This window comes from Bufo bufo, chromosome 1 (genome assembly GCF_905171765.1).
Source record: "Bufo bufo chromosome 1, aBufBuf1.1, whole genome shotgun sequence".
NCBI lineage: Eukaryota > Metazoa > Chordata > Amphibia > Anura > Bufonidae > Bufo > Bufo bufo.
The window spans coordinates 377,303,583-377,317,291 of record NC_053389.1 but is presented as its reverse complement, the minus strand read 5'-3'; the positions used below and the strand labels follow the sequence as shown (position 1 = coordinate 377,317,291).

General features: G+C 45.2%; 1 protein-coding gene across 1 annotated transcript in view; it reads left to right on the top strand.

Moving 5' to 3' along the window:
* The window catches only part of LOC120977268 (solute carrier family 22 member 5-like), a 402,654-nt gene that overhangs the window by 241,657 nt on the left and 147,288 nt on the right, over window positions 1–13,709 (top strand). Inside the window, exon 4 of the mRNA XM_040405119.1 lies at window positions 1,743–1,914. Coding sequence (XP_040261053.1) covers window positions 1,743–1,914 — 172 coding nt within the window. The remainder of the gene's footprint in view (window positions 1–1,742; window positions 1,915–13,709) is intronic.

Here is a 13,709-nt window from a genome sequence, read left to right as displayed (position 1 = left end):
TTATATTTTATATTTGAAAAATATATATTTTACAACTATCTACACTTTTAAATAATTGATGTATTGACATTGCACATAACTTTTAAATAATTGATGTATTGACATATACCTCTGGAATATTTTATAAATTTATATATTTTATAGTTTTAAATAATTATTTAGGAATAAATGTATTTCAAGCAACTTGATAATATTTATAAACAGCAATGTTGAAAAGCAGCATGAAATAAGAGATCTAAATATCTCTACAATAGAGAAATGAAAAAAATCACATAATGGAACACATAAAGAGTTAAATCCGAATTAGAAGTTCACATAATTGAACATACAAAGAGTTAAATCCGGATCAGCTTCTGGCCCTTCTGATAGATTGGAACAGGATAAAAAGAGGACATTACTTGAAGTATGCTTGACCACTGAGGAAGGAGCGAGTCTGAGCTCCGAAACATGTTTGGGTGAACAAGCATACGAAAATTGGAACCACACAGCTGGAGCGCTCCAAAAGGAATTTAATTCAACTCACGAAAATCGACCAGCTATCTATAAAGTGGAACTCCGGCAGCTGGAACATACGAGTTAAGAGGCGACTGAAACATTGAAATAGCGGAACTAATATTAAATAGAGACGCCGCCATAGCATGTGGCACGCCGACTCTTAAGAAACCAGCTGCGATCGGAAGGTCCGAATTACAAAGGTCAGTCTGTTCTCAGAATAGGAGCGGGACGCCGCACCAGAAAACAGCTGAATCGGGAGTAGATCAAACACTAAATGTGTACCATAGAGGACTCCTCATCTTTATCTTAAGCATGTGCATTGCACAAAAGGAATATAAGGGGACATTCAGTGATTAATTGCAAGTCTCTCCAATAACTGCTACAACTAAGAACATTGTTATTACATTGTTGTTATATAGTGCATAGGAATAGTGGCGTATATACATGGAACAATTGTCACGAATATAAAGTCTTTTGCTGCGTATTATTACCAACTGCTGCTAACAATTTTGCTACGGACTAATTGTGATATACCTTTAATATTGCTACCATTTCTCAATTGCTGCTATATATTATTAACTGTTGAATTGCTGCTATATTGTTATATTGTTCTTAATTGTCGCTATATTGTTGCTATCTATTGTTTTACATACTTATGATATTTTTAATAAATAAAAATTGCCTTCCATGAACCCATATTTGGGAAATTTATAATAAAGTTATATTTACGTATTTTTTTTTTTTTAATTCCTGGAGAATCCCTTTAAGCTTTAAGTACTCCACATACTGTAGTTTTGAGACAGAACAACAGATATCCTAAACTGATCCTCGGATTTCTGCTGCAGTTTTGTAGGTTGTCATGGGGCAGGTGTGTGTGGCTAACTGCTGTGTTTTCCATGCAGAATGGACACGGATTACATATCAATTAATGAAATGTCAGAAGAAAGTTCTAGGTGTGTCTACATTGTCTCAAATGGCGTGTAAAATAAGTACTTAGGGATATGTTTAATGTGAATTCTCTGCTATTTATCAAGACAAATGCTACAGGTTTCCAGCCACTTGGATATATTTCATGCATTTGTAATATTTAACAGATTATAATGGTCCACAAATCCTACAATATTTGTTACAAATACACTGAAATGTAATATTTCATTGAAGAAATTAGAATTCTGTGGGAACCCCCGCCCTCCAACTACATCATCTTTCTGAAAGATCTTACTGATTTTCACTTTTGTTTTTCATAGGATCTGAAATACTTGGCAAGTCTGCTCGTATCATCTTCTCAACATTAGGCATCTGTATATTTTTTGCAATTGGATACATGATTTTGCCTTTGTTCGCCTATTTCCTCCGGGACTGGAGAACATTACTGATGGCCCTGACTGTTCCCGGACTGCTATGTGTCCCCTTGTGGTGGTGAGTTCATCTGTTGTAGTTCTTTCTGTTCATCATATTACTGATAATTTTTTCATCTTATGACTTTATCTTTAAAGAACATGTGAAGTCAGAAGATATTATTTGTGAGGGTCTGGTCGCTAAGACCCCAACCAGTCAGAATACTGTAAGTGATCGGTGGAATTTTAGGTGCTGTCAGACTTTGGCTTTACTTTAGTGAACAGTGGAGCAAATTGCAGTGGGGAAAATAAGTACCATATTTTTCGCCCCATAAGACGCACTTCCCCCCCCCCCCAAAAGTGGGGGGAAAGTGCCCCTGCGTCTTATGGGGCGAATGCTGGCAATTTACATCGCAGTCTGCGATGCCGCAGCATCGCAGACTGCGATATATTAGTGAGGAGGGAGGAGGGTCTGTAGTAGGCGGGGAGAGCGGCGAGCAGTGCAGGCACTGTACTCTGGCCCGCCGCTCAGTATGTACTGTATTATACCTAGTGTTAATCATAATATCTAAACTGCGCTCCCCCTGCTCCCCATCTGTACCGTACTTACCGGTACATGTCACACTCCGTCTCCTGTAGTAAGCGCTAGCAACCAGACCGGGCTGCAGGCGGCCAGAACTCACTGAGGTCACATGCCTGCTCCACCTACTTTATGAATGAAGCAGGCGGAGCAGGCACGTGACCTCAGTGAGTTACGGCCGCCTGCAGCCCGGCCTGCCTGCTAGAGCTTACTACAGAAGACGGAGTGTGACATGTACCAGTAAGTACGGTACAGATGGGGAGCAGGGGAGCGCAGTTTAGATATTATGATTAACACTAGGTATAATACAGTACATACTGAGCGATGGGGCCAGAGTCAGGGGTGTATCTATCTCGAGGCAAACAAGGCATTAGCCTAGGGGCGGCACTTGCCAATGGGGCAGCAAAATGCCTTGTTTGCTTAGTGATAGTTACACTCCAGTGACTGCTCGCGCCTCTGCCTTCAGCAGCCTCCTCCTCTCCGTCTCTCTGGACCAGTCCCCGCCTCTCCCTCTCTCTCCTCCAATCAGGAGCAGCATTACATGGGGTGCGGTCATGTGGGGTGCGGTCACATGAGTCATGTAAATATTACACCGCGATGAACGTTTACCTGTTCTGCTGATTGTCATTTCATAAATCATCCACTAGGGGCCGCTCTCCAGCCTCTACATTTGGGAGAGCGGATGATCACATGACCGTGACATCATCAAAGCTGCTTTTGCTTTATCCCTCTAGCCATGTGATTGATCACATGATCGTGATGTCATGGCAGGTCCTTGTTCCCTCAAGTGGAAGGTCCTCCAGCTTTTATTATTATGTAGCATCTCCTGGGTGACTGTTGGACCTGACTACACAGGAGGAGGCGACCTCACCCTGCTGCTGCCGGTCGTGTGACTCCTCCCCCCTCCTAGAAGATGCACAGGTAACGCACAGCTGTCAGTGAAGGGATGTGTACTGTTACTGAATAACAATCCCCAGTATGTCACACTCTGTCAAGCAGGTGCTTACATAGCAATTCCTCCACAGTGTTATTACAGATGTAACCGCTGTGGAAGGTCTTATTGGACCGAACCATCCGGTTTGATATATTTCGTGACATTTTCAGAATCATACACAGCTGGATCGTTCTTTGGATGTTTATTTTTTACATTTTATTGCATTGAACGTATTGGACTGACGTGAATATTTAAATTATATAGAAAGTGCCCAGATGGAGAACCTCCAGATCTGCCCCCATTCGATAACCTACCATTCAGTGTAGGACCAGGACCGTCCTAACCTCTTTTCCATTTACCGCTGTCCTCATGGCACCGGATGAGAGATGTTCCAGAATAATCTGTCTTAACCCCTTGTCTAAGATAGTGTCACCGCCAGCTCTGTGAGAAGATTTGGCAGACGTTCTTCTCTACCTGTTGTATGATGTTCTTTGTTTTGGTTTCACTTTCTCATCTCCTTTCCTTCTCCCAGCTGTCACCTATTTGCACTGATTGTCTCTTTATATTCCCTCCCATACTGTCTCACTTTGCGGTTTATACTTCTTCCTGGATTGTGTTCACTGCTGGAGGCTGCTTCTCCTGATTCCTCAGATAAGTCTGTTTCCTTTATTTGTGTTTCTTGCTGGCTTGATTGTAGGTGACCCTAACTCCGTCCGTATTAAGTGCAGGGAGCCGGTGGTCCTGTCCCCTCACTATTATAGGGTTTTCAGGTGTCACATAGTATAAGGTACGAGGGCATGCAATAGTCTACCATAAAGATCTTTGCATGGGCATAGCAGTCACGGAGAGCTCTAGGGTTTTATAGGGCTCACCCATATGCTCCTTAGTTTGGGATCAAGCCAGTCGGATGTTTATTTATAAGTTCCAGCTTTCTGAAACACCATCCGTGACATTATAAACCGCGCCATAACCGTCTTAAGCATGGATCCGGTTTCAGCCTTGATTGACCACATGCAAGGTCTTTCACTGGAGGTAGCAGATCTCCGTAAAACTGTGTCTCAGTTTCAGGTGACCGGTTCTGCTTGCGTTCATGGAGTTTGTTCCGAGCCTAATATCTCGCTTCCGGATACGTTCTCCGGGGGTAGTGAGAGAGGCTTGCAAACTCCATTTTCGCCTACTTCCCCATTCCTCTGGTGATGAGGAGCAGAGGGTGGGGATCATCATCTCGCTGCTCAGGAATAACGCTCAGTCTTGGGCCTTTTCGCTGCCGGTCGGGGCACGGCCCCTCCGATCGGTGGATGAATTTTTTGTAGCCCTGGGACAGATATATGATGACCCGGATTGTATTGCTCTGGCTGAATCTAAACTGCGTCTTTTATGCCAGGGTAAACAGTCCGCAGAGATATATTGTTCAGAATTTCGGAGATGGAGAGCTGAATCTTGTTTGGAATGATGCTGCACTCCGAAGACAATTTTACCATGGTCTTTCGGAATGGTTGAAAGATGCATTTGCTTTTCATGAGAGACCAGCATCGTTAGAGTCAGCCATGTCTCTAGCTGTTCGCATTGACAGGCGTCTTAGAGAGAGAGAGGAGACTACTCCTTCTTGTCATATTCAGTCCAAGGACAGTGTGGCTGTCTCATCTCAGTCTCTGTAAATCCCCTCTGAGGAGGAGGCCATGCAGCTGGGTTTGCTTGCCTCTGATAGTAGAGGATTCAGCTCTCAGAGGAGGGTTTGTTTCTGTTGTGGGGGTATAAATCATTTGGCTAATGTTTGCCCCTCTAGGAGATTCATGGAGTTTTCTGGGGGTAATAAAAGAAAAACAAAAAGAAAAAAACCCTCTAAAAACTTTCCTTTTGCTACTATTGGCAAGGTTGATGCGGAAATTGAAGGTTTGCCATTTACTTGTAGTTCCCGTTTTCTCCTACCTGCCAGGGTGGCGCTAGACAGCAAGAACATTGTTTGTGAGATTTTTGTAGATAGTGGAGCAGCTGTCAATCTCATTGATAATCAATTTGCAATAACGCATGGTTTCCAGGTATGCACTTTGGAAAAGGATATACCTGTTTTTGCTATCGATTCCGCTCTACTTTCTCAAAGATCGTTAAAGGGCATAGTTCACAATATCCGTTTGACTGTGGGCGACGCTCATGTTGAGGATATGTCATGTTTCGTCTACTCCTCTAGTGTTGGGGCTACCCTGGCTCACTAAACATAACCCCACCATTGATTGGCAAGCAAGGCAAATAAATGGTTGGAGTGAATTTTCAGAGAGAATTGCCTCACGGCGTCTCTTTCAGAGGTTTCTACCAAGACTGGGCCATCTTTTCTCTCTGAATTTTCGGATGTGTTTTCCGAGAGTGGTGTCCAGAAGTTGCCCACGCACCGGGAGTACGACTGCCCTATTAATCTCATCCCAGGCGCCAAACTGCCAAAATCACGTTTATACAATCTCTCCCAACCTGAAAGAGTCGCTATGTGTACTTATATCTCTGAGAGCCTGAGAAAGGGACACATCCGACCCTCGAAGTCACCTGTTGCCACTGGGTTTTTTTTGTTAAGAAAAAAGATGGTTCTTTAAGATTTCAGGGAGCTGAACCGTATCACGGTTCTTGACCCATATCTGCTTCCTCTGATCCCGGACCTGTTTAACCAGATTGTTGGGGCTAAGGTTTTTTCTAAGTTGGATTTAAGAGGGGCATACAACCTAGTCAGGGTCAGGGAAGGGGACGAATGGAAGACGGCCTTCAATACCCCTGAGGGTCATTTCGAGAATTTGGTTATGCCCTTTGATTTGATGAATGCTCCGGCCGTCTTCCAACATTTTGTGAACAGCATTTTTCATCATTTAATGGGGAAATTTGTACTGGTGTATCTGGATGACATTTTAATTTTTTCTCCTGATTTCAAGACTCATCGAGACCACCTACGTCAGGTCTTGCTGATTCTGCGGGATAATAAATTGTACGTTAAACTGGAAAAATGTGTGTTTGCGGCTCCGGAGATTAAATTTCTTGGTTTTCTTCTCTCCGCTTCTGGTTTTCGCATGGACCCTGAGAAGGTCCGCGCTGTGCTTGATTGGGAGCTTCCTGAAAATCAGAAGGCGCTGATGCGGTTTTTGGGTTTTGCCAATTATTACAGAAAGTTCATTTTGAATTATTCCTCTGTTGTTAAGCCACTCACTGATATGACTAAAAAGGGGGTAGATTTTTCTTCGTGGTCGGTAGATGCGCTTAAAGCCTTTTCTAGTATCAAAGAGAGTTTTGCTTCCGCTCCCATTTTGGTACAACCTGATGTCTCTCTACCTTTTATTGTTGAGGTGGACGCTTCTGAGGTGGGTGTGGGTGCGGTCTTATCTCAGGGTCCCTCTCCTGCCAAATGGCGACCGTGTGCCTTTTTCTCAAGGAAACTCTCCTCTGCGGAGAGAAATTACGATGTGGGAGATAGTGAGTTGTTGACCATCAAATTAGCTTTTGAGGAATGGCGCCATTGGTTAGAGGGAGCCAGACACCCTATTACCGTGTTTACAGACCATAAGAATCTAGCCTACTTGGAATCGGCCAAGCGTCTGAACCCAAGACAGGCCAGATGGTCTTTGTTCTTTTCTAGGTTTAATTTTGTTGTTACGTTCCGGCCTGGGGTTAAAAATGTGAAGGCGGATGCCCTGTCACGTTGTTTTCCGGGAGGGGGGAACTTTGAAGACCCGGGTTCCATTTTGGCTGAAGGGGTGGTCGTCTCTGCTCTTTATCCTGATTTGGAGGCAGAGGTTCAGGCAGCTCAGGCAGAGGCTCCTGATCTTTGTCCCCCTGGGAGGTTGTTTGTGCTTTTTGTGTTTTTAAGGAGCACCACGATACAGTCCTTGCTGGGCACCCGGGGGAGCAGAGCCACAGTGTATCTCATTGCTCGGAGATTCTGGTGGCCGGCTCTTCGTAAGACGGTTGAGGGTTTTGTGGCAGCCTGCGAGACCTGCGCTCGTGCCAAGGTCCCTCATTCACGGCCATCGGGTTCTCTCCTCCCGTTACCCATTCCTTCCATTCCTTACCCATTCCTTCCTGTCCTTGGACGCATCTGTCCATGGACTTCATTACGGACCTGCCTCGTTCCTCGGGGAAGACTGTGATTCTGGTAGTAGTGGACTGTTTTAGCAAAATGGCGCATTTCATTCCCTTCCCTGGGTTACCCAATGCTAAGACGCTGGCGCAAGCGTTTATTGATCACATTGTTAAATTGCATGGCATTCCTTCAGACATTGTTTCTGATAGGGGCACGCAATTTGTTTCCAGATTCTGGAAGGCCTTCTGTTCTCGTTTGGGGGTTCTGTTGTCGTTCTATTCTGCTTTTCTCCCGCAGTCGAATGGTCAGACCGAACGCGTCAATCAGAATCTGGAGACATATCTGCGCTGTTTTGTGGCGGAGAATCAGGAGGATTGGTGTTCTTTTTTGTCCCTTGCTGAGTTTGCTTTAAATAACAGTCGCCAGGAGTCCTCTGATAAGTCACCATTTTTTGGTGCATATGGGTTTTATCCGCAGTTTGGGACATTCGCTGGAGAGGGGTCTTCTGGTTTACCTGATGAGGAGAGATTTTACTCGTCTTTGTCATTTATTTGGCAAAATATTCAGGATAATCTGAAGAGGATGAGTGAGAGATATAAGCATGTGGCGGATAAGAGACGTGTGCCTGGTCCGGACCTGAATGTGGGGATCTGGTGTGGTTGTCTACAAAGAATATCAAACTGAAGGTTCCCTCCTGGAAGTTGGGTCCTAGGTTTATTGGGCCTTACAAGATCTTGTCCGTCATCAATCCCGTTGCCTTCCGTCTTGATCTTCCTCAGACTTGGAAGATCCATAATGTTTTTCACAGGTCCCTATTAAAACCTTATGTCCAACCCACTGTACCCTCCTCTTTGCCTCCTCCTCCGATTGTTGTTGATGGTAATCTTGAATTTCAGGTCTCTAGGATTGTGGATTCTCGCATTATCCGCGGTTCTCTCCAGTACCTCGTTCATTGGGAGGGTTATGGTCCTGAGGAGAGGATGTGGGTCCCAGTGGCGGACATTAAGGCCACTCGTCTCATCAGGGCTTTCCATAGGTCTCATCCTGAGAAGGTGGGCTCTGAGTGTCCGGAGTCCACCCGTAGAGGGAGGGGTTCTGTCACCACCAGCTCTGTGAGAAGATCTGGCAGACGTTCTTCTCTACCTGTTGTATGATGTGCTTTGTTTTGGTTTCACTTTCTCATCTCCTTTCCTTCTCCCAGCTGTCACCTATTTGCACTGATTGTCTCCCTTTATATTCCCTCCCATACTGCCTCACTTTGCGGTTTATACTTCTTCCTGGATTGTGTTCACTGCTGGAGGCTGCTTCTCCTGATTCCTCAGATAAGTCTGTTTCCTTTATTTGTGTTTCTTGCTGGCTTGATTGTAGGTGACCCCGACTCCGTCCGTATTAAGTGCAGGGAGCCGGTGGTCGTGTCCCCTCACTATTATAGGGTTTTCAGGTGTCACATAGTATAAAAGGTACGAGGGCATGCAATCGTCTACCATATAGATCTTTGCATGGGCATAGCAGTCAGGGAGAGCTCTAGGGTTTTATAGGGCTCACCCATATGCTCCTTAGTTTGGGATCAAGCCAGTCGGATGTTTATTTATAAGTTCCAGCTTTCTGCAACACCATCTGTGACAGAGAGATCGGATCCTCTACTTCAAACTCAAAAACTGACACAGTATTACGCTCCTTAAAGGGGTAATCTAGTTGGTGCAAGTTATCCCCTATATACAGGATAGGGGATAACTTTCAGATCAGTAGGGGTCCTACCCAGTGCTGGCTGCATCTTCTCATGTGAGGGGGACAGGTGGTGGCTGCAGCCGGTGAAGGAACACGATTGCTGAGGACGAGCTGGCCTCCAGGCTCAACTGGCGCCTGCGGATGGAGGACCTGGCGGAGGCGGAGCGGGAGCCGCTGCACATGAGGGTCTTCAACCCGTACACCGAGTTCAAGGAGTTCAGCAGAAAGCAGATCAAGGACATGGAGGGGATGTTCAGGCGGTGTGTGCCCGGAGTGCTGGGGCAGTGACCCCAGTACCCATCACCAGTCTCTGATACGCCGGTTTCACGCAGATGGAGCTGAACTTGTGTCTGCAGGGGAGAACTAATCTCCAGTAAGCGCTTGGCGTATGTGCAGTCCTATGCAAAACTACAGGCAGCGCGCGAGTTGTGCTCACTGACAAACTCAGCACTGCTACATCTGTATGTAATGGGCACATACACGTTGGATGGACATTTAGGGTCCAAAGCGACCAATCATTGCCTTGCTTTCTTCTTTTTTTTTAAAAAGCGCAACTTCTGACACACATACTTTGTATTTTACAGATTTTTATATATTTTTTATACATCTGCAAAATACAAAATATTTGTGTCAAGCTAGGAATGTGCATAGTTTATTTTTTTAAAATAACTTTTAGATGATAAAATAAATTGTCTATTTCATACATACATTTGTGATTATTCTTTTTCAGGAAAGGGTGGAGCCTAAAGAGGAAGGGGTGGGGTTTACAGAGGAAGGGGTTTGGCCTTGACAGGAAGGGGTGGGTCAAATTTATATTAGGGGGTGCTTGAGTTTAGTCTCGCCTAGGGCAGCACAAAACCAAGATACACCACTGGCCAGAGTACAGTGCCTGCACTGCCCGCCGCTCTCCCCGCCTACTACAGACCCTCCTTAGGGATCTATGGATGGGATAATGATGGTGGGGGGGATCTGTGGATGGCATTATAATGGTAGGGGGGGATCTGTTGATGGCATTATGATGGTGGGGGGGATCTGTGGATGGCATTATGATGGTGAGGGGGATCTGTGGATGGCATTATGATGGGGGGACTGTGGATGGCCTTATGATGGGGGGGGGGGATCTGTGGATGGAACTGTTATGGGGGGGGGGATCTGTGGATGACACATATAGCAGTGTCATCCACAGATCCACTACCCCATAACAGTGCCATCCACAGATCCCCCCCACCATCATAATGCCATCCACAGATCCCCCCCACTATAATGCCATCCACAGATCCCCCCCACCATCATAATGCCATCCACAGATTTCCCCTCACCATCATAATGCCATCCACAGATCTCCCCCCACCATCATGCCATCCACAGATCCCCCCCCACCATCATAATGCCATCCACAGATCCCCCCCCACCATCATAATGCCATCCACAGATCCTCCCCCACCATCATGCCATTCACAGATTCACCCCCACCATAATAATGCCATCCACAGATCCCCCCCACCATCATGCCATCCACAGATCTCCCCCATAACAGTGCCATACACAAATCCCCCACCCCATAACAGTGCATCATCAACAGATCCCCCATAATAGTGTCATGCACAGACCACCATTAGTTCAAACCCACCAAAAGCACACCTTTTGATTAAAAATATATTTTTTCTTATTTTCCTCCTCAAAAACCTAGGTGCGTCTTATGGGCCGGTGCATCTTATAGGGCGAAAAATACGGTATTTGATTCACTGGCGATTGTGCAAGTTTTCCCACCTACAAAGAATGGAGAGGTCTGTAATTTTTTAATGCACGTACACTTCAACTGTGAGAGACAGAATCTAAAAGAAATCCAGAAAATCACATTGTATGATTTGTAAATAAATAATTTGCATTTTATGCATGAAATAAGAATATGATCACCTACCAACCAGCAAGAATTCTGGTTCTCACAGACCTGTTAGTTTTTCTTTAAGAAGCCCTCCTACTCTGCACTCATTACCTGCATTGATTGCACCTGTTTGAACTAGTTACCTGTATAAAAGACGCCTGTCCACACACTCCAACCTCTCCACCATGGCCAAGACCAAAGAGCTGTCTAAGGGCACCAGGGACAAAATTGTACACCTGCACAAGGCTGTGATGGACTACAGGACAATAGGCAAGCAGCTTGGTGAGAAGGCAACTGTTGGCGCAATTATTAGAAAATGGAAGAAACACAAGATGACTGTCAATCTTTCTTGGTCTGTGGCTCCATGCAAGAGCTCGCCTCGTGGGGTAAGGATGGTTCTGAGAAAGGTCAGAAATCAGCCCAGAACTATACAGGAGGACCTGGTCAATGACCTTAAGAGAGCTGGGACCACAGTCTCAAAGATTACCATTAGTAACACACTACACCGACATGGATTAAATACTGCAGGGCATGCAAGATCCCCTTGCCCATGCCAGCACATGTCCAGGCCTGTTTGAAGTTCGCCAGTAATGATCCAGAGGAGGTATGGGAGAAGGTCATGTGGTCAGATGAGACCAAAATGGAACTTTTTGGTATCAACTCCACTCGCCGTGTTTGGAGGAAAAAGAAGGATGAGTACAACTCCAAGAACACTGTCCCAACTGTGAAGCATGGGGTGGAAACATCATACTTTGGGGGTGCTTTTCTGCAAAGGGGACAAAACGAATGCACCGTATTGACGGGAGGATGGATGGGGGCCATGTATCGCAAGATTTTTGCCAACAACCTCCTTCCCTCAGCAAGAGCATTGAAAATAGGTCATGGCTTGTTCTTCTAGCATGACAATTACCCGAAACACACAGCCAGGTCAACTAAGAAGTTGCTTTGTAAGAAGCATTTCAAGGTCCTGGAGTGGCCTAGCCAGTCTCCAGACCTGAGCCCAATTGAAAACCTTTGGAGGGAGCTGAGCCTCAATGCGGGCTGTGACAGCCCCAAAACCTGACAGATCTAGAGAAGATCTGTGTGGAGGAGTGGGCCAAAATCCCTGCTGCAGTGTGTGCAAACTTGGTCAAGAACTACAGCAAACATCTGACCTCTGTAATTGCAAACAAAGGTTTCTGTACCAAATATTAAGTTGTTTTTCTATTGTATCAAATACTTATTTCATGCAATAAAATGCAAATTAATTTAAAAATAATAGCATGTGATTTTATGTTTTTTTTTTAGATTCTGTCTCACAGTTGAAGTGTACCTACGATAAAAATTACAGACCTCTCTATTCTTCGTAGGTGGGAAAACTTGCAAAATCGCCAGTGTATCAAATACTTTTTACCCCCACTTTATCTTGGATGTTTTTGTGCATCCCATTCACTTTGTGTGTGTGACATCACAAGCTGATACTCTTCTGATGGGAAGAAGTGCAAGACATCTGTTTTTTATGATTTGGGGGGTGGGGGGGGGGCAAGCATCTGGAGCTTTACTAGTCAGATTTAGCAGATGATGATAGGCTATGAAAATGTGGATCAAGTACGGTATGTCCCCCTGGATTATTTATTTCACTAAACTCCTGCCAGTATTTTTAGTAATAACAATTAAAGGGGTACTCCTGTTACTATAAATATAACTTATGTTTTAGACTAATGCATCATCAATAATTACCTAATATAATGTCAATTTCAAATATTCACCATTCAGTAGTTATAAAAGTAGTGTCTTCCCCTGCTACCCACTGTTTCCTCATAAATTACCATGGCATCGAACTGAGGTTCTGAAGTTCTGAGCCTTTGTAAGGTCAAGCATGCTCAGTGTTGCTATCAGTTCTGTAGCTAATGGTCTTGTGAAAGAAAGGGAGCGTGCACGTTCAAGTAATGAGATGCAACAGGCCGTCTCTTATTGGTTGCTGTGTAGTAGCTTGTGATTGGTTCAGTTCTCCTCATCCTCCTCCTGACAGACAGCTCGTCTTGCCTGCTGTGAATGGGAGTGCACAGCATCTATGTATACACTGATGCACTCCAGAGTACAGGCAGTGAAGTGAATCATAGAACTGTGGACTGCACATAAACACTGTGAGAACGGCACACATGTGGGCAAAGCTCCTGTCAGGGGGCACACATCTGGGCAAAGCTCCTGTCAGGGGGCACACATCTGGGCAAAGCTCCTGTCAGGGGGCACACATCTGGGCAGAGCTACTTTGAGGGGGAACATATCTGGGTATAATATGAGTTGGCACATATCTGCTTATAACTGCTGCAGGGGGCACACTTCTTGGTGTAATTACTTTGAGGGGCACCCATTTAGGCAGAACTACTTTGAGGTGGCACACATCTGGCCTTAAGTCCTGTCAGGAGCCACACATCTGGGCATAACTCCTGTCACTGGGCATATATCTGGCTATAACTACTGTCAGGGGCACACATCTGGGCATAACTACTGAGGTGGCACACATCTGGCTATAACTACTGCGACAGTGACAATGTGTGCCCCCTGACAGTAGTTATAGCCAGAAGTGTCCTACCCCACAGTAGTTATACACAGATGTCTGCCCCTGAAGCAGTAGTTATAGCAACATGTGTGCTCCCTGACAGTAGTTTTGCCCAGATGTGCCCAATACAGTACTTAAAGCCAGATGTGTGCCT